General features: G+C 39.7%; 1 protein-coding gene across 8 annotated transcripts in view; it reads left to right on the top strand.

Moving 5' to 3' along the window:
• gulp1a (GULP PTB domain containing engulfment adaptor 1a) overlaps positions 1-22318 on the top strand; it is a 114761-nt gene extending 92443 nt beyond the window's left edge. For 5 of the 8 annotated variants that reach the window (XM_080785303.1, XM_080785307.1, XM_080785306.1 and 2 more), the window contains 8 exons: positions 5900-5971; positions 9188-9286; positions 9557-9694; positions 11394-11510; positions 11926-12012; positions 17557-17692; positions 19287-19381; positions 21325-22318. In XM_080785303.1, coding sequence (XP_080641429.1) covers positions 5900-5971; positions 9188-9286; positions 9557-9694; positions 11394-11510; positions 11926-12012; positions 17557-17692; positions 19287-19381; positions 21325-21396 — 816 coding nt within the window. In that variant the 3' untranslated portion in view covers positions 21397-22318. Of the gene's footprint in view, positions 1-5899; positions 5972-9187; positions 9287-9556; positions 9695-11393; positions 11511-11925; positions 12013-17556; positions 17693-19286; positions 19392-20410; positions 20422-21324 lie in introns of all 8 variants that reach the window. The other 3 variants (XM_080785309.1, XM_080785308.1, XM_080785310.1) reach the window with 3 other exon arrangements.
• The last annotated feature ends 477 nt before the right edge of the window (positions 22319-22795 follow it).

Genomic DNA, 22795 nt, shown 5'->3' with positions numbered 1-22795 from the left:
CCCAAGGGTTATTGATGATAAGGTACCAGCAAGCACAATGCAGTGGGTAGGTCACATTGGTGGAGAAAAGTACTCGCATGTTTTTCTTAAAAATATCAATACTGCAATGTAAATGTACTCTGTTGCAAGTAAAGGTCCGGAATTCAAAATGTACTCAAGTAAAAGTATAAAGGTATCGGTATCAAAATGTACTTTAAAGCACCAAAAGTAAAAGTTGTCTTTGTGCAGAATGTCCCATTTCACGAGTTCAAAATGTATACAAATATATTTTGAAAATAGCTGATCTACAAGCTCACAGTGCTCTGAGAACAGAACAAACTGGCATATGCCAGCTAGTTTCTTGGGACATTTGTGGTCATAGTGGCTCTGTCATAAATAAAAATGAACACAAAACTTTTTTTTTTTTTTTAAATAATATGAAATTAAATATTAAACTCCACTGTATAAAAATAACATTTAACTTTAATCATAAAACGGACAAGCAAACAAGATAAATACACTACAGCAGTGATACTCAACCTCAGGCCCGCGGGCCACATCAAGCCCGCGGGACCATTATGACTGGCCCACCAATGAAAATCTAAAAAAAAGAAGAAAAAAAAATCTGGAAAATGAAATAAAAATAAATAAATCTGAATGAAGTTATCTTTAATTACATTATTATAAGTAATACTATTAGAGTTGTACTATTACTCGAACGAAAATAAAAGCTTGGGGGGGGGGGGGGGAGATGCAATGCAAATGAAAGACATATACTGTGTATCCCTATTCCCTGACATAATTTTATAGCTAAACGGACAGAATTCTATTTTATTTGAATGATGAAACCCAGCTGCCATTAATAGTTGGAAATGGAAATTGCGGAAATTGCGGAAATGGAAATTGCGGAAATTGTAATTGCGGAAATGGTGGAAATGGAAATTGCGGAAATTGCGGAAATGGTAATTGCGGAAATTGCGGAAATGGAAATTGAGGAAATTGCGGATATGGAAATTGCGGAAATGGTAATTGCGGAAATTGCTCTTCACTTATAGCTATCTATTTTCAGGTAGATTGTTTTATTTTACTCAGTCAGCCATATCACTACTCATTTTTTTTCATGAAAAAGGTCATAGCTGGGTAATCTATTTTCAGGCAAATTGTGTTTATTGTATTTTATTTTACTCAGCCATAACAATTTATTTTCTGTTAACCAACTTGCTGGCTGGCAGGCAGGCAGACAGCTACTCATAGACAGGCAGACAGACAGCTACTCATGGAGAATTGGACAGGCAGGCAGTCAGACAGCTACTCATAGACAGGCAGACAGACAGCTACTCATGGAGAATTGGACAGGCAGGCAGACAGCTACTCATGGACAATTGGACAGGCAGGAAGGCAGACAGCTACTCATAGACAGACAGACAGCTACTCATGGACAATTGGACAGGCAGGAAGGCAGACAGCTACTCATAGACAGCCAGACAGACAGACAGCTACTCATAGACAATTGGGGAGGCAGGCAGACAGCTACTCATAGACAGACAGACAGCTACTCATGGACAATTGGACAGGCAGGAAGGCAGACAGCTACTCATAGACAGGCAGACAGACAGCTACTCATGGACAATTAGGCAGGCAGGCAGACAGCTACTCATAGACAGGCAGACAGACAGCTACTCATGGACAATTAGGCAGGCAGGCAGACAGCTACTCAGACAGGCAGACAGACAGCTACTCATGGACAATTGGACAGGCAGGCAGGCAGACAGACAGCTACTCATAGACAGGCAGGCAGACAGCTACTCATAGACAGGCAGACAGTAAGATAGCTACTCATTGACAGACAGACAAATAACTACTCATGGACAGACAGGCAGGCAGGCAGGCAGGCAAAGAGCTACTCATGTTATGTTATTATGTTATTATAACAGCTACTCATGTTATGTGCAATAATTTGTGCAGTTATGGAAACAGCTCTTTGTGTTTATGCAAGAAAATGTAACACATTTATTTATTTACATATTGTGTGCATGCACATTGTACTTTGATACATTTTGCGAAAATAAAGCAATTGAAAGAGAGAAGTATCATTAATGTCGTAATTTTATCTACTGGCCCCTGGCCCCTTGCCATTTTTGTAATGTGGCCCACAGGTAAATCTATTTGAGTATCCCTGCACTACAGGACAGGATATACATATTCTATGTTAAATATTCTGTTTATAATGCTCATCAAAAATTCGGGACACATTGGGCTGTGCATTAAACAGACGATCCCCCAATGTCAGCAAAAAAGTTGCATAATGGCAGCTGTATCGGCCAAAACCAATATGGGTCAGCCTCTATACGACGCGTGGCCCGAGCCGGGAGTGGACAATGACATGTACAGTGTAGGGACACCTCTAATAGCTCACCATTGGGACAGCAACGCGGGGCACGCAGCGAGTGATGGATGAGCCCCCCGGGCTTCGCTCGCTTGGCGAAACCAACCACGTACCCTTCAGAGTGCACAATGCACTGGTCAGGACCCACAGCCACTCCATTTTGTGTGCTGGGCACACAAGTCATGTCCTTAAATTTTCTGTGCGATTAATTTGTCACACCGGCTCTATATAAGCTGGCATCTCGCCTTGATCTTCTACACTGTAGAAGAAACAAAGGTTCAAATGAACGGGGACAATATACTGTAGAATCTACAGTATATTGTCCCCGTTCATTTGAACCTTTGTTTGTGTTGTTTGCTAAATGTGCTTCATATGTCGTTGCCAGTGTTGGGCATCGTTACTTTTGTAAGTAACGTCTTTAGGTTACTGGATTACTGTTACCTGTTAAATTACAAATTACCTTCTGAGAAAAGTAACTTGTTAGATTATGTTTATGTTATTTTCCGTTACCCGACAATTAAAACCAAATTTTTTATGCTTTGCGCAAGTTGTTTACAATAACAATAATGCGGCGCATTATCACGGCCCTAATTAACACTATGGTTAAAAACAAGAATGATACACACCATAGGCCAACTGACCATAGACAATATCCCCTTTACAGCTCTCTCTTTATTAACAGTACAGACAATATGACATACTAATGAGGCTGTTGCGCTGCGTGCGCTCCAACCAGCCAGCAGTGTGCATGATGCCCTCTCCACGCCACGCACCGTGGCACGCATGATGCCCTCTCCACATGCATGAGGAGAGGGCATGAACAACAACAACAACAACAACAACACCAACACCGTGGACCCATGACCCACATATGAACTAGAACATTTATAAGAAATGGCATGGCGGCCATTAAACAATTCATTAACTAGTACTCACCTAATGATGCTGCCATGGAGGATATACCATGTTTAACGTATTTCGTGTGTTTAGCCTATACATTGTTTAAGTCAAGACGCATGGTCGGCAAGACCTGACTGTCATGGCAGCTGCGGCTACAACCGAAACAGACTTCCTCTTCAAAATAAAAGCTACTTGTAGTTGTAACAATACTTTTTTTTTTCAATATATGTTTATTGGTAATTATTTCTTAAGTGAACTTACAGGATGTACGTAGTAGACGCAGGATGTATACTATAGGCCTACTATACGCTGCGCTTGGGGCTTGGGAGGATAAATCACACAGAAGGAAGGAGAAATAGACTCGGCTTTATTATTTAACACGTTATAACACATTATAGTAACGGGATTACTTTTTTGGAAACATAACTAAGTAACTAACTACTAAATTGCAAAACTATCTAGTTAGGTTATTCCGTTACAAATAAAAGTAGTCCGTTACACAACGCTGTTATTAATTGCGCCGTTACACCCAACACTAGTTGTTGGGTGACAGTTCACTGTGTGTAATCTTCACCTACAATAATGGCCTGCACAAAATATGGGCGCCAGGTTGAAAGCAGTGGTGGCAAGTAACTAAGTACTTTTACTTAAGTACTGTACTTAAAATATTTGTACTTGATTATTTACAATTTCCAACACTTTGACTTCTACTCCACTACATCTCGGATCCAAATATTGTACAAATATTGTAAATATTGTACTCCACTACATTTATTTTTCTAGTTACTCCTGAGATTATTTTTAGCTCTATATACATTTTGGCCATTAGAAAATAGCCGATCTACAAGCTCACAATGTGTCGCAAAGTGACACAATGTGAGCTTGTAGAGCTGCTATTTTCAAAAGATTTTTATACATTTCAAAACTTGAAATGTGACTGTGTATTGTGTATGAGGATGAGTAGACCTACTTTAACTTTTGGTACTTTAAGTATATTTTGATGGCAATACTTTTGTAGGGAGTCTTTCTGCATGGCAGCATTGATACTTTTACTTAAGGAAAAAAAAGAGTACTTTTTCCACCACGGTTGAAAGTGGTCATGGCAATTTTCCTGCAGTAAAGCATCCTCTCCCGAGGCCTAGCTCTCAGTTGAACTGTTCTACAAGTGATCAGTTACATCATGGCTGACACCATTTACATCGTAATTTACATTGTGACGGTCACCTCGGCACAATGACGAGGTGCACTGACACTGCGTCTGTCTGTCTGTCTGTCTGTCTGTCTGTCTGTCTGTCTGTCTGTCTGTCTGTCTGTCTGTCTGTCTGTCTGTCTGTCTGTCTGTCTGTCTGTCTGTCTGTCTGTCTGTCTGTCTGTATCTTAATCTTAATCTTAATAAAAGAAAAGAGTAAACGTAACACACAGGGATTTAAGAGATTAATGAACCAAAGGAGATTTAGCTACTGAATACTACTGCACTCTTGCTTGGGCCCCTGCATGCACTTGGATCACCCAGTGGGATGTGTGCGTATTGCATGAGCTACTAACGGGTATAAATATAAAATGTATAGTCAAAGTGCACCAATAACTGTATTAATGCTCATCATACATGACAGGATGCCACATACAGTACAGTGCAGTGCAGAGGGGCTATGGACAGTTCGCTTATTGCATTATGTAGACTGGGTTGCCTGAGAAAGGTCGAAACACAGAAACGTTGCACTTTGACATTAAATAAAAACCTCTTGAACCAGCAAGTGGCGTTTTCCTATACACGTTCGCTGCTTTGTCGCCTACGCACCTGCAGTTAAGTAAGTCAAGTGTGTGTCCTCTCTACAATAGTAGACTAGGTTTCAAAATAAAATGAGGCTGGGGCTACAGTATAATGTGCAACAGAATACTGATTATATTTCCCCTCATGGGTCGGTTGGCAGAACTGGTCCAGTGGGGTAAATGGTTGTCTTGTTTGCTGTAGCCCTCGAGGGGCGGCTGACCCCATTGTTTACGAGGTGTGCAATTGGGCAGATGGGGGGCATAGTGTGTGTGTGTGTGTGTGTGTGTGTGGGGGGGGGGGGGTGTGAAGGAGTGAAGCTCTGGAGGCATTGAAAGAGGCAATAAGTTGGAGTGTAGAATTCTGGCTCTACTGGGGCTGTGTGACTGGAACAATTCCTGGGGTTCCTGACAGATGGAAATCCCCGTTCAGGCACAAAGGTTAATGGCTCCATCTGTTGGAGAAATGCTGCATCAACTGTACTGTGTCCATGCAAAGCAAGAGCATCTGTGTGTCTATGCACGCAAGAGCATCTGTGTGTGTGTGTGTGTGTGTGTGTGTGTGTGTGTGTGTGTGTGTGTGTGTGTGTGTGTGTGTGTGTGCGCGCACGTAAATGACCTGATACAAAATGCAAACTACATTCAATTGAGCGTCTAATTAGTACAGCAACCAGTACAAGGCAACACGTGCATAAAATATCACCTGCATTTACTATGCTAATTCCAAGGTACTGGATGTCTATGCACGTGTTTAGATTAATTCTGACATTAATACTTGTGTATTATTCATGGGACTGGCACCTACAAGGGGTTTGAAGGGGTATCATTGATATCCCTTTATTAACCTATTTGTAATTTACATTTCAGTTCCTTGGAAACACAGAAGTGGAGGCTCCCAAAGGCACAGAGATTGTAAAGGATGCGGTGAGAAAGCTCAAGGTACAGTACGACTACGACATTTAGTGCTACAATGTAAAATCATCAGTGTTCATTTAAGTCTGAGAGAGTAGGCCTACAAATGGAACCAAATGGACCCGGTATCTGTATGGGTCCATACAGTATCTTAACTACTTTAGTGACTGTAATATCTGGGATAATAAGATTATAAGAATTACAGCCCAATATGGGTCATTTTAGGAGAATATTTTTGGCTTTCAGCCACTCTTGACTCTTTTGTTCACAACTCATTGCTGCTTCAATGACATGATTAAAGAGGGTCCTTCCCCACACCTTGACCTTATAAAAACATAATTATAGACTACTATGTATTTTGCAAGGTGGACGTCACGACACCAAAAGACATTCTATGGCATCTATTCCCAAGCATTGGGTTTATTATGATTGATGGAAGTAGTATTTGCAAGGCCGCATCAGCATTACTAATTCTTTAAGGACAGTAATTTTGCTTAAACTTTAAGTTGTGCAACGTACTGATGTTTCCCAATCCCATTTCACTTGATGAGTGAAATGAATTACCCTTAAAGCAAATTCTCTCTCTCTCTCTCTCTCTCTCTCTCTCTCTCTCTCTCTCTCTCTCTCTCTCTCTCTCTCTCTCTCTCCTGTGCTAACAATGACCCTCTCTCTCTCTCTCTCTCTCTCTCTCTCTCTCTCTCTCTCTCTCTCTCTCTCTCTCTCTCTCTCCTGTGCTGACAATGACCAACATGTAACACAAAGTAAGGCACTAACCGCTATACTACTAAGTACTAAGTATTAAGTAGTAATAATAAGTAATAAAGTGAAGAGAATTTAAGTAAACTAATTCTCTCTGAAGCGGTTGTGAAGTATGAATGAGCTTTCCTTGGATAATATTTAAGTCAACAGATAACTGTTACGCTCCAGGGAAATATTTCCTTGTACTTTAACGACCGGAGCTGACGACTACTTTTGCTATCCCTGAGCAGCGTGTATAACTCTGCTGGCTTCCTCTACATCTCCCCCTGCCAGCATTTGAATTTGTGAGGCCATTTGAAGGGGGGAAGCTTCTTTTCAACCAAGTCATAGTTCTTCTTTTGTTGCACTGCATTTGATCTCTGTGAGGCCATTGGCAGAGCGAGGGTTGTGTCATAAGTCTCCGTGATACGCTTGTGTAGGACCGGACCTAATTATCTTGATGGTAATGTGGAGAAGAACTGTGGAGAATAAATATGGATGAGAAGTGAGCGATGGTACCCATGGCAAAGCACTAAACTGTGTTCCGGGACTAATCGCTTATATTGTGGGAGGTCACTGAATATTGATCAGTTCAGAGACAATCACTTATTGCAACTAGATGATGTTCCCCGTGCCAGCATGCATAACACCCTCTCTCAATGCATTCTCCCACCCTCTTCATCAGCTTCCCATCATGGTGAAGCCTATACTGTATACTCTGCATACATTGTACATACAATGATCTACAGTATTTTATTGTCTTATTACTTTTCTGCTATTGTTTTCCTCTTTCTCTTTCTCTTTTACCATTAGTATTATTAGTATTGCCTATGTTGTTTCCGAAGGAAGCAGAACAAATACAAGTTTTACTCTTTTACATGTGCATGTACACAAGATGTAACAATAAAGAACAATGATGATTGAGCCAACCGTAGACGAGAGGGTATAGAGAGGAGCTGGGCACAGGGGTCATTGCCATGAGCCAGCATAGCGATGTGGTGGACATTGTGGTCAAAACATATTTTTTTGCCATGGACAAAAATTAGTGGATAACAATATTGCCAGAAACAGCTAGCTCTAAAATAAGTCTATAACTCTGCGAGTGTACAAATGGAACCATTCCATTTGTAAACTCTCAGAGTTAAGGGGGTCCTTACAAATAAAACATTTGAGAACCACTGTCTCCTAATATGCCATAGTGTCGTAGTAAATATTTCGGAGAAAACATGGAGACTTGACATTCAGTAATTGGGACTATAAGGCACTTAACCACTAATTCAGACTGCTGCGGTTTTTCTTGTTGTGTGCTGAAAATAGTCATTAACTGTAGATTGGATTGTTGCGCTACACCAACATATGATGAAGTATAATTAATCTGGCTTGAAACAGTATCATCTCATTGCAAATCTTTGATGTGAGCCCATCACTGCTCACTCATCAAAGCCATCTCGACAGCCAGCAGCTGGGTATATATAGCTGTAGAAGCCATTTCCCCTCCACAGGGACCAGAGAATTGTCCCTTTCCCTTGACGTCTGCTATTTCTCAGCCCCTGGTGGTGTGAGAGCAGGTGGTCCACCTTCCTCGTTTTGGCTTGGAAAGTAAAATCAATCGTATGGCATGAGTGAACTTCCTCCAAGGCCATTTCCTTATTGGCTTGTCACACCTGATGATATAACATCACCACAGCTACAGTGTACCACTACAGTGTTATTGGAACAGACATTTTCATTGGTTGTTGACCCAAATTCACAGCCAAGTTAAATAAATAAATCCCTGGCAGTTGGCAACATTGCCATTAAGAAGCCAATTTAGAGGCCAAATTGTGAGCCAATATTGTGGTTTATAATAACGAACATAGAGATTTTCGTGTTCCCCTTTTCTGTGTTTTAAGGCCTAAGGGCTGATTGAAAACACGACTTCCTTAAACTGCACAGCAGTAAGTCATGCATTGATTTTTATTTGTGTTTTTTTTCCTACTCTATGTCAATAACAAATGTAATTTGTATATGAATGAGTGAATGAGTGAATGAGTGAATGAATGAATGAATGACAAAGATCAGAGATTGTTTTAATTCATATTTCATGTCAAACATAGGCTATATCTACAAGCTGATGTGACACATTGTGAGCTTTTAGATGGGCCATCTTAGCTTGACACTGTTGTACAGTATAATGGAGTGTAAGCTAAGTGCTGAAATAAATATAGGATACATTGCAGGAGCAGTGTCTTGTGAATGTTCCCATCGCCTTAAAAGAATGCACATAATGACTGAGTGTAAATATATCCAATACGATACATTTAATATGATATAAAAATATAAAGTATACATAATATACTTTGCAGGAGCAGTGTACAGAATTCTGCTTCTTTGTCTTTTTCACATGTACTAAAACTTATTCTGGAGGAGTGAATGTTGCCATCGCCTTAAACGAATGCCCTCGTTGAGTGTCTGCTTGGCTATACAGTCCATTTATCCGAATTGACGAATTTCCCTTTTTTGCAGTTTCAGCGGCACATCAAGAAGTCAGAGGGACAGAAGGTCCCTAAGGTGGAATTGCAGATCTCCATTTATGGAGTGAAGATACTCGATCCCAAGACAAAAGTGAGTTGACGAGCCATCTCATCTAGCACTCCGGATTTTAGCGTGTAGCTGTATAATAATTATTTGTATACATTTATGACACACCTTTATGTGAACATTTTGTCAACATAAAATCGTATCAAATGGGGGTCCATGGCATAGGTCCAGGGCCTAATGCTAATCAAACTGGTCTGGGGCTCCTTAAAAGGTTGAGAATCACTGCTGTAGGCCTTTACTAATATGGATTTACTGCAAATATGAATACATTGACATGTTTGTCTGTTTTCCCAGGATGTGCAGCATAACTGTCAGTTACATAGGATATCCTTCTGTGCAGACGACAAAACCGACAAAAGGATATTCACGTTCATCTGCAAAGACTCTGAGTCCAACAAACACCTGTGCTTCGTGTTTGACAGTGAGAAATGTGTACGTATGCTCAGCTTCCAGCCTTCCCTCCCTTAGGCCTACCTTTTATACAGTGTGTCTATACAGTGTACAGAGGCTATCCGTCTTTGACACAGTGAGAGGGGGGGGGGGGGGGGGGGGGTGGAGAGAGAGAGAGAGAGAGAGAGAGAGAGCTAATCTCGCTGTATGCACGCTGCCAGTAGGCCAGAAGTGGCTCCATAATTATTGTTTCCCCCCACATACGTGTACATTTTATACTGTTTTACATTATGTAACTTATATATATATTTATAATATATGTCAATGGGGCTGGGATCACACTGAAACCTTACCCAAATGTGAAGTCAGACATCATAGATACGTCACTCAAGACCACTGATCTCACCACCCACACAGAATGAGATCCACACCATTTCTGTCAATTCAAAGATCGACATCGTTTCCTAGTTTAATTCTCTCTTTTTTGTAAATATTGCAGTTCAATATAAAATTAGACACACTCTGTATGAATTGCATTATTAATACATTTTTAGAGCCTTTATGAAAGCTTTGATTGCACTCAGCAGAGCTAATGAAACGTTTAATTACGTCTTGACACTGATGCATTGGCATTGTTAACGTGTCAAATCAAATATACGAAGCACTTTAACCAAGCAAGGTTTCTCACAGGATTTTACATAGATATGTACAGAAATGTTAACTAAGAGTCAAATATACCAGTTCTCAAGGTTTTATCTCCTCTTGTGGAAATGGCCTACATCAACTCAAGTATGGGACTTTTACTTGAATATTTCAATATCTTTTTTTTATTTGCCTACTTTATACTTTTAAGTCCACTACTACTGTACATCACATAGGCAAATAATTATATAGGCCTATTACTATTTAGTCCACTACAATTATGTTCTGAGTTTGAGTTACTTTTTGCAGATAATTAACAGAAAACAGATTCATGATGATGCATTAGTATCTGTTAAGTTACCCAGCAGCACATACAGTAATTAAAGTTATCCCTACCTTTGCCAACCGCAACATTAAAGAATTATCACGTTAATGCATTACTGATTACAAATATCTAGTAATACAATAGTACTTTTGTGTTTGGTCCTGTTAGTATATTTTGATTCCAATAGCTTTATTCTAAAGGACCACTTCACCACTTTTCAACCTATCTTCATAATAATTGGTCCTCACTAATATTCATGATAAAATACCACAATTTTATTCTACTCAGTATGTGTCTCATAGGAGGGCTGTGGGCAGCTCAGAAACCCTTCCACCAGTGACATCATCGTTAGGCAGATTTTATTTGAAATAAATTCTCGTCTTTTATTGATTCTATGAATCCAGAATTAATACTTGTCGCTATAGGCAATGCTTGCTTCGTCTGTGTGGCGTGATTGAAATCCCAAAACTCCGTCCACATACATTACACACGCAATCTTTAGCTGCGTTTGTCTCGGAATTGAGGTGATATGATGTGAGGGACAATGTTAGGAGCTCAATAAAAACAATGCGATGTTACGATATTTGCATTTCTGACTAATAATGAAATGACCGATTATTACTTCCGGTTCACGGGGTCTTCTCTGCAGCGTTTAATGCCAATGGTGTCATGAAAAGTGAATCAATTATAATGAAGATAGAGTGGTGAAAAGTGGTGAAGTAGTCTTTTAATCATTTAGTATTGGATGTTTCATGCACAATTCCTGTGTTTCAGGCAGAGGAGATAACCCTAACTATCGGCCAGGCGTTCGACCTGGCATACAAGAAGTTCCTGGAGTCTGGTGGCAAAGATGTAGAGACGCGGAAACAGATAGGAACGCTACAGAAAAGAGTATGTTTGACTTCATAAATGCTGATCATTAATTATTATATATCGGTTTGTAAGCATTCTAAATCAATTCGGTCCTGTTTGTTAGTAAAGAAAGAAAATAAAAGCGATACAATTATCTATTAAAGAGTCAATCCAAAACTGCAGCATGGCTCAGCCTTGTTGAAATACTCATCTAATTGAGTTTGGCTAAACATGCGTTCACAATATGCATTTTGAGATATGGTGTTAATGATATGCAGTTAAATCTATCAGTACTTTGATTAATAATGGTTTCAGAAAGTGCTATTAAGCTCATTTTCCATCCATCAAACTGATTATTATATGGCAGTTTAGATGGCCAAAAACATTCCCGATTCCTATAACGATTTCCATTCTGGTTATGAAATGGCATTCAGTTGTTTGCCTGCTTTTGCAGATTCAAGAACTGGAATCAGAGAACTCAGAACTAAAGAAACAGCTTCAGGATCTGGAAGAACAGCTGATGATATCTCCAGTACCACCAGTAAGGACCAACTTGCATGGAAATTAATGCTACCTATGTTAGCACGTTTAAACTTGTATTTCAATGGATCCAAAAAAAATATTTAATCAAAGTTCATACCCATGACCAATCGACTAAATATGGAGATACGGCCGGGATCTCTGATACAGATTGTGTGCATTCTATTGTGGCACAAATGTGACGCAAATCCGAGAAGCCGATCGGTTGTCCAATCAGGAATGGTGATGCCTCCACAGACCTGCGGGCGGGTGGACGGACGCGTGGACCAGCGACAAAATGTACCATGTGTCCATTTTTATATAGTTTGAGAAGCAACTGTGCTTACAGTGCCTAAATAATTCAACGCTTCAATGTTCCTGTCACCTCTCTTTCGATGATATTGGAAAACATTTCTCAAACTGACAACTTGTAAAAGGCTTGCTTGCTTCTTTGATAATGTTTTGGACCACTGGGTTCCCTGATATCCTGGTGGGCTGTTTAAAATGCAAGGCTTCTTGGCACATGTGGCCGGTTGTCTCTGTAAGGGGGTTGGTGTGAGTCCAGGCTAATGTCTGAAGGCAAGCAATTACACACCTGATTGCTTTGATGAGAAAGGCGAGATAGGCTACTACTGTATAATTGGAGCAAGTGCCGGCACCCACAGCGGCCCCTGCCCCTGTGAATGCAATTTACACACCCAAGCATACAAGACTGAATAATAATACTATGTGCCCTTCAAACGTTTTCACGTTGGTTAGTGTCCCAATAACCTCTGCCCTGGTGTCACAATATGACGTTTTTTATGTCTGTAAAGCTACATTTTTACTCCACCGCATATGATGGCATAGATTGTAGCCATGTTTTTTAGATTGAAGATTTACTCGTGTTGGCAAGCGACACCGTAATGTGACAGAGAATGAACTAGGCCTAATTGAACCAACCTCAGATTAATTGAAAGTCTGTAACTTTTTATTTTTATTCTTTGGCTTTCGCCTTTATTTATTTATTTTTTATAGAGGGATAGACAGTGGGCTGAAAGGAAATTGGAAGAGAGATGGGGGGGGTGACATGTAGTGAAGGCCGTCGGGATCGGTAGTCGAACCCGCGGCACACTGCCAGACTGGATTACCAGCCAAGGTGCCTGGACCGCTGAGCCACGGCCCAGGCCGAAAGTCTGTTACTTTGACATATCCTAATCGAGATTCGTACCCGGGACAACACGCAAGTGCCACGTACAATTTCTACTGTTGTTGTGCTAATAGAGAAAGCCTATTTTGGCGTACGATATATTGCTTTTGGAACTTCATGATGCAATACGACCTGTCAACCAGTAGTGGTCCAACTACTAAATTTCACAATAGCAGAGCAGGTAGACCAACTACTGTACAAACACTGCAGTTAGTTTTATTGTATTGATTTCATGTGGTACACAAGATATGTTTTTATTCACACAGGCAAGTTATGGATCCCAGCTTTAACACTTTGTTGCTTGAACAACTTCAATGTTGTATATATTTTCATGTAATAGTATTAGTATAATGTAATAGTGTCTTCTGCATATTGTGTATCATGTTTAGGGTTGTCACGATTATTTAATTTGTGTGACAATTAATCGGGTAATTAAATGTGTAATCGTGACAGCCCTAGTCATGTTCCAAGCTCATCCCTTTCTGTCTGTGATCTGTCCTCAGCTTCTGCACTTAAATTCTACTAACGAGGCGTACATGCTGGGGAGGCCCTCCTCTCTCTTCTGGTGTCACAGCCTCAAGTCCTTCTCCTGTTTGGAGATCTCCTCTGTCACGCTCACTCCTATGAGCTCGCCGGAGTCCAACTTCTCCGCTGGGCTACTAACCCCGCCGCCTCCGCCTGCCAAACCCGCTCTTACTCCTGCTAATTCCACCGAGGGATCTAGCATCCCACGGCCTCGCGTAAACACCTCTATGCTTTTCTGCACTGCCTTTCCCTCCTCTGGAGGTCTTTGTTTCACCACCTTGTCTTTATATCTCTTTCTGCCTTTATCTCTATTGCAGGGATTTTCAATCTTTCCCATGCTAAGGACCGCTAAAATAGCCATATGTCCTGTGTCTGCGGCCCCCTATTGTGAAATGGGCTATAAAGAAAGAACGACATAAGACTATCTACTGTATAAGCTCACAAAGCTCCACACCACAATGCTATGCTATTTTTGCTATTTAAAACTAATCACAAGCCAAAAATAGGAAAGCCAAGGGGTGGTATATATATATATATATATATATATATATGAGTCATTCCACGAAACCGGTACGATTTGGACTTTTTTTTTTTTGGGAAATGACCCAAATGTTTTACTTTTCTGAATACCCTATGACATTAAGTACACATTTAACTTACAGAAAAAAATATTTTCCCATCTCAGGCATTAAATGCCTATTATTATTGGTCATTATTGTATGATACAGCAATATATTTTCTCAACCCCGTTATGGACACTCTGGAAGCTGTTTGAATATGATTGTGAACTCTATTTAAAATTTAACAAACATTTTTCTATTCATCAAATGGCCCTCACACTAATAAAAAAAATATAAATATAAAAAGTACATACATTTTCCCACTTTTGCTATACTACAGCCTTTATGTGCCAATTTTTTGATGGGGACCTACTTTCTTTTCTCAAAAATGGATACAAAATCGACTATAGCATCTGACTTCAAACTAAAAAATGTATTTTTATGATTGCTCTAAACATTTCTGACATAGTTCAATAACCATTAATTACATTTTCATAACATTTTAAGAAATAATCACAAAAAACATATGCGTGACAGGGTTGAGACTAGTGTAACGGGGTTGAAGGTGGTAAACAGTACTGAAGAGACAAATACAGCTTAACATGAATAGTCGTTTTAAAATCTCAAATTCAACAATAATTATTATATCATTATTAGGAACCATTTAAGAACAATAGACAATTTCATTGAACTGACTTTTATTAACACTGACAAGTTACGAACACAAATAAAGACAATGAATATGTGTCTTCGTTCTGTCAAATACACTGTGTGTGTGTGTGTGCCTCATGTTTTGAGTCATTCATTGTGAATTCAGTCTGTCCCACACCGCTTTCAAGATCTCTACGTGACGCTTTGTCACGGGCTCTGGGGGTGGAATGAGTTCAAGTACATCGTCGAACAGGTACCAGAGGACATCATCCCGATTCGGCCAGAAGAATCGGTTAATCCCAGCACGATGCATACATTTTACTTGGACATGACTTTCTTCAGTGCCAAGGATGATGCCTGGATACAGGCCTCCATCATAGCGGATTATGCACCACTTCCCAATGACCTCTGCACTTTCCCACTGGATTTCCTTTTCTGGCTGTGGATTCTCTTCACTGGCTGGCTGTGGCTGCGTGTTCTCTTCACTGGCTGGCTGTGGCACAGTCACAGCAGTTATCATCTGGCCGAAACTAAAACGCTGGGTCTTGAAGCAGTTGCAGTTAAACTGCTTCTGTGTTGTGCAAAAGCAGCTCACATCACGATGTAGCAGTTCTCCTTGAGCCAGCGTAATCACCTGGTGGATTCTCATTGTGCCTGGCACTGCTGGTATTTTCGTTGGCATTTTCTCCATTGCATCCTCAACATCCTCACCCTTCACAAAGAACAGTTTCTGTTGTGTTTGCCTCAGTCAAGGCCTTATACAGCGCTTCTGCATCCGGGATATCACGGCCCTTCGCCACCATCATGTCAGCTGATCGTTTTAATGCTCCCCCGACACCATCTGGTGCTCCTTTGCCGTGACTAGCTTCGAAAAAATTCCAAGAGCCAGCCATGAACCCTCTTCTGTACAATTCTGTGCTGAAAAGGAAGAAGTTTCCCCGTTGTTTGTACTGAGTACAGGGGCCATCACTTAAAAAGTGCAGCACAGAAACATGTGGATGTGTGGCCTGAAGATAATCCAGCACTGGATTGAGGTGTTGCCATATTGCTGGAGGGCTTTTATGTCTGCAGGGGGAGATGGTGCTGAAGCACACAGGTTCTGGTTTTCCACCCACATACAACACCCCTGTATGTAGAGTGGCCTGCTGGTGTGAAGATGTCTGTAAATATTTATAGCATAATTAAATCAAATATACTTTGAGAAGATGTATATAGGCAGAAACTTTGAGATATATATTGAGAATAGAAATCCTTTCCAATTCTTATACACTATTTATGTATGACTGTGTAAAGAAATAACAGCAAACACACCTTTAGCATAGACATTATCAAGTATATAATATGCATGTATAACAAGGATGTTGATGGAATATTATAATTCATTTAAATAATATGATAACTTCACAACCAGTGTTAAAAACACAACCCCGTCACAATCCCTCAACCCCGTTATGATGAAAATCATAACGGGGTTGAGTGTGACGGAGTTGTGATTTTTCACTCAGAATGGCCACTACTCTACTTGTGGTGAGTCCGAGGAGATCACTTGGTATGCATGACATTAAGAAATCAGATATATTGATGAAATAACAAAGTTTTTTTTCACAAATAATTGTTTTCTATCTTTATTTCATGTAACGGAGTTGAGCTGATTATGCTTTACGACCACGCTATGACATTTTAAATTACTATAAAACATTGTAAAAGAATGTGGGAAGTTACCTGTCTCTGTACCATGTTGTTCAGAAGACTTGTAGATGTCACTTCCTGGTTGGTGATGTCACTAAAGGGCCAGTCCAAACATTTATGGAGGGGGGAATGACTTGTGTAACGGGGTTGAGTGTGACTGGGGGACAGAGCTTTTTAGTGCTATTTTAATTATTAATAATCTATTTATTGAAAAAATAAACATGGCCAGCAATAAAGCACAGATAGATGTATATGTGAATGGCATAATTTATTGATTTTTGTACATTTTTAATAGTCATATCTCAAGTCCACTTTCATCGAAGGCCATTGGGGACATGAAAAAATGGACAAAATAGGGGGTGTCTACTGAAAGAAAGCAAGATAATTTCTGATTTGAAAATATAATCCACATAATTGTTACACAATATTAAAGGGAACATTTCAATTGATGATAAAAGCTTTTAAAAATAGATTTTGGTGACTCAATCAATAAAATACAGCTGAAAAGGTCAGAGGGACTGCAAATCGTACCGGTTTCGTGGAATGACTCACATATATATACCACCCCTTGGGGCACCCCTTTGAAAATCTATGATCTGTAGACTGTTGGTTCCTCTTGCTCTCATTTGGCTATGTCCTGCTGTGTGTTGTAATTACTGTGAGTCTGTAATTATTGCATGAAAATGCTTAGAACGGTGGTTTTCACCATGTAGTTGCTTAGATCTGGATTGCTGATACTTTTCTCTTCTCCCAAGTAGATTGCATTCAGCCTGTATGCCCCAATTCTAAATGACTTGTTAAGGATATCTGGTTGATTCAATGAAAGCTGCAGATTAAACAAAACAAAATCTCATCTCGGTCCTCTTGGCACAAAGTTTAGAAGTAGCCTACTGACCCAGACCCGGTTGCCTTTTCTGACAAAAAAACAACTGTTTTCCTTGGGTTCATCCAGGGTGGTAGCATCTCCACGAAACCCACAGATGTGTTTGACATGGTTCCATTCTCCCCCGGGACACCACCCCTGGTGCCCATACCGGCCAGCAACGGTTGCCCCCCACCGCCACCAAAATCATTGCCACCTGATATAAGTAAGTACAGTCACCTTTTGTTCTCATGCGTTGATGAGATGAGATAAAAATAACTGAATGATTGGCTTCGGTCAGCCTGATACATTTTTGGGAAACCGCTTTTACAACCGAGAAATGTAAAGGTGTGTGTCTATAAAATTGAAGTGTTAATTTATCCATACTCAGAGTTAAATTAACGAAAAACACAGATGTTCAACCTTAACCCATTTATAGGACTGAGGCCGATTCTAAAAACGCCTTCTAAATACTGAACTAAGTTTTCTGAAAATGTTTTTGCAGCATAACATTTTTGTATTCTTTTAATTAATGTTTGAACTTCAAACATTAATTAAAAAAATATATCTTATGCTGCTAATATACTGTACATAGGAACAAGAGCGGGTTCCCATCCTGAATGAATCCCTTTGCAGAAGGTTTGCAGAGATAAATAATGTAGTGTGTAGAAAAAAATCTTGCTATGTCTAGATCTACCCTTGTCTACACCATCGTGAATCAATTTGCTTTCAACGTTGATTTGCGACGCCAACATTTCACCAAAGAATACACAGATACATACAGTATTTTTTGCCTATTATTGATCACCTCACATCAGACCAATAGGAAGTTTCCCTTAACCATCGAGGGTTGTACTGCGTGGTTGGAGTTCTGCTCTCAGATTATTGATTGGAGTGGTCCCAGATCATAACAGTATGGAAAGCTTCAGAGGAAGAATAATGTGTACACTACATTATTCATGCAAACATAGCAAAAGGAGTAGTCTATCTTGCAATCGTTAGGATATGGCTCCAAAATAATTGATTTCTCTATATTTTTGAGTGGTGCAACCACTCCCTTACGGAGTTATGTGTGTGGGTGGCTGGTTGGACTCTATAGGCAAGTTCAACAAAATAAAAAATACAGTGCTTCATATACTGTAAGTCAGATATTAAGCAGATATTAAGTCAGAGTTCAAGAAACAAGGACATTTGAATACAATACAAGTACAAATAAAACAACAAAAGAAGACACTAATGAACCATGCCCCAAAATGAACAGACATACGCTTATCTTTATTTCAATAAATGTAAACATCCTTATTTGAATAGTCGTTGATGAATGAACTGAACGATGAGCTTGTGAGCTAAAGAATATCTGTCTAATGAATACATGAATAAGTATACCAAATAATTGAGCACTTTTCTTCTACACATCTGTGCTCATATTCTGCTATTCACATTTCAATGCTATTCATAACGTAATGCATTGTTTTCATTTTGTCAAGGTGTGCTGTCACAGTGTTTTCCTATTGCATAAGGTTTTTATCTTACGCGTGCATATGCTTTCATTTTACGTGCGTGCAATTTACAAATTGCATGAATAAATTCACCTCTGGAGCAAAAGAAAACGGTGTGCGGATATGCTATCTTGTCTCATTTTCAATTTATTTCTTATCCTGAACTGCACACGTCTGTGTATGCATGCATTCCCTTGAACTGCATCTGTAAACTGTGTAGGCTACTATTATCGTGGACTCAAAAGCACGATACAGGACATTACCATTATCGACCAATGTCCAAGGGACTGGTTTTCAACATCTTTGTATTCCACTTCTTAGGGAAAGACCTGTTTGGCGCGGAGCCGTTTGATCCGTTCACCTGTGGGGCCGCAGACTTTCCTCCAGATATTCAGTCAAAGCTGGATGAGATGCAGGTGACCGCATGTCTGTGAAATCACTGTTTCTTCTACACATTTCTTTTGTTCGTTTGTGTGGGGCAGTTGGTGCATAATTTGTACCAAGGCCTTCCCAGTAGAATTCACAGCCTTTGAGGTTTAAACACCTGTGTGAATTGAGGGGCGCTCTTATCATCATACATCATCTCATTCCGGCCAATTAGAATTTGCGTACTCACTTTTGGCTTCAATGTTTGTGCTTACACAATGTTTGTGTTTACACAAACCCTCAAAGCTGGAGGGGCTAGCGCTTCTAAAAAAGAAGAAGGAACTGCAATGCCAATTACCCTTCCAATTGTGTAGTTCTTTATTAGGCCCAGTATCGAGCTAGGGTAAACGATAGATCAGCATGCGTTTGTCCTCTCGGTTGGGGACCATATTTAACACTTTTTATGTCCCGGAATTCTTCAAAATAAAGGTGTTAGAGTGCCAAGCGGATGAGGGAGATTTTACTCTGGAAAGCCCCGCCTTCCATTTCCCCTCAAAACCGGGAGGTGAAATGTGCCATTACTACTAGATTTAATAACAAGATTTGTCGGCTGTAAAGTGAATGGCTGCGTGCGCACACAAAACGGCTCCGGGATGGACGAGCAAGGCGTTGCCTAGCAACAGCCGCTGCCAACAAATTGATTTTAGTGATCACGTTGTATATAATTAAAAAGGACCTAAAGACGTGTTGACACGTCTTGGTGTAATTATGACGATGTGTGGACACGTCCTGGACACAATACGTGTTCAGAGTAGGGCCACCACTGCCGAATGAGTAAACACTGAAATCCATGGGCTGTCTTTCCAATGAAATACATCTATTACCACTACTAATGTGCCTAGATGTCTAAAGCAGATCATTTTTGTGACCATCTTTGTACCACACTGAAATTATAGTAAGAGTAGAGTTGCATAGCAAGTTGCTGCCAACAGGAGGCAATATTGCACTGATATACAAACTTCTAGTCCTTCATCTGTCTGTTCTAATACTCCCTCTCTTTTCCTGCCTTTCCCCTGCAGCGTCAGAGATGGTTTGTACCTTTACTCTGCCTTTCATTTGACCCAAAACAGCCCCTCTCTGTTTTTTCTGTGATTGTGGTGTCTTTGGTCTTGTGAATTTTGTACGCTGCTGCATGCTGTTGTTTTGGACAAAAACCAGACTCTGGTCTTTGGTCACCAGTGCCAACTAAAGACAGCAATTCATACATAAATTGCCTTTCTCGCTAAATTACTTTTCTCCCTTGCTCAGCAGTATACGTTCTCATTATTAATATCTGGGGTTTAATGGATAGTGATGGAGATAGTCATGGAGAGTGATGAGACAAATAATCCATACATAGAAATAGGTAGTGGTACACATTTCCCTTTCACATCGTTTTCAGTGCATTTTGGTTTACTTTATCCTTCAACTGTATAGTATTTCTAATATGAATCAAAGCAGTGCTTTGGCCAACGTTGAAGTCGTGAGACGTAGTGGGGGGGGGGGGGGGGGGCTGTCTGCACTTTATCCTTTATAACTCTATGATCAGTACACACAGCATAAACCAGCCATCCCCACACACTGTCATGATCAGATCATGTTTGTTATTTTCTATTATTTGCGATTTGTATTATGTTTATTTAAACTACAACTACTTGTACTTTTGTAGATTTGGATTATTACAACACATACATTAACCACTTCAGCTCTACATACGTACATGTTGGGCATTTGACAATAGAATAGATTTTGTATACATTTTGACAACCTGTGAAATGTGACATTCTGCATAATCAGTACGTTCTACGTTTGGTACTTATAAGTACTTTTGATGTCAATACCTTTGTACTTTTACTCATGTGTGAAAAATGTGAGTGCTTTTTACACCACTGAGAGCAGGTTGGTCTGTGGGGTCACTATTAACTCGGAGCTGCATGTTCTCCTTGCCTTTCAGGAGGGGTTCAAAATGGGACTAACCTTAGAGGGAACTGTCTTTTCTCTTGACCCCCTAGACAGCCGCTGCTGATGCCAAGACGACCATCTTTGTTCTGTGACGTAAACTTTTAAATCATTTGTATTTGAAAAAGAGAGAGAGAGAGAGAGAAGAAAAGTGCCAAAATCTGGTCCACAGTCGAGTCAAGATGTCACACAATAAAATCCTTAATTTCTCGACTCGGAAGAGTGCACAAACGGAACACAGAAGAGTTAATGGAACTTTTGTACACTCTTTGGAGTTTAAATAACATTAAGGATTGTACTTGTATGGTTCTCATCTTGGGGTTTATATGTATTTGTTTAGATTATTTTAATTATTTTCCGATAATCCAAGGTAAATTCAGATCTGATATAGAAAAAAACTATTTTTGTAAAGGAAAAAAATACATGAAAGGAGTAGTTTTGAGACCCTTTGCTTGCACAGGCAATGAAGGATGTATATAGTACAATATGTCCAATGGTACACTCTGTGGGAGAAATTTCATTTGGTACAACTTGTGTGTGATATGCACCATTTTAGTTACACATTGGTAAAACATTCCTGTTTGTACGCCAGACACAACTTGTCAAAAGTGAATGGAATCTGTCCTATTAACTTGCAATGCCAAACATTGAGCTTGTTCATGATTTTGCATAACTTTCTTTTACTTAATGCTATTTTTATACACTATGTAGTTGAGTGTAATTAACCCATGCTGATTGATTTGACTTATTGCCATATCTATCAATTCATCATTTGTCTTGCTGTATGTTTTAGCAGGTTGAATTGCCATTTCAGTATTTTCTTGTATCGTCATATTATAATTACTTCTTATGTTAGCATAATCTTTTCTTGCACCACAAAGCACTTTTTTGAAAATGTCTGTCCATATACAGTACTATTCTTGTTATTTTACTTTATATGCAATATGATTTTGCTGTTACAGTTATTAAAGAAAATGTTACTGCATAAATGAGTCGCCCATTCTAGTGTGCTTAACTTCATAAAATACATATTTTATAGGCCTGAAATAGACATGCCAGACACACATTGCCTGTTTAAAATTCACATGACTTTAAAACAGGCCTAATTAATCGTTCCCACATGTTAATCATAGTTTAATGTGAAATATCTTCGGATCAGGTCGTTGGCAGTAGAAGTGGAGCTAGGCTTGAGTCCAAGCCGGCAGCTGCACTTCTGGTAGTCGCACAGGATTCAAAGTTGGTCAAGATTCACTTAATGGACAATACATGAACACTTTATTAATAATTAATTGTGAACATTATTTATACACTCTAACAACAACTTTGATCAGATAAAAATACTCATATACCGCTTTCCCAACGAGTGTGGCCTTTTCATGTGTGAGCCATGGCGTCTCCACGAATCCACGGTGAAGTCCTCAGGGTTAACTGAACTCTGAGAAACACATGACTAAATAACAACAGGC

The sequence above is a fragment of the Protomyctophum bolini genome (assembly GCF_963924005.1).
Source record: "Protomyctophum bolini genome assembly, chromosome: 16".
NCBI lineage: Eukaryota > Metazoa > Chordata > Actinopteri > Myctophiformes > Myctophidae > Protomyctophum > Protomyctophum bolini.
The sequence above is the reverse complement of the archived record's forward strand: the minus strand, read 5'-3'. Positions and strand labels throughout refer to the sequence as shown.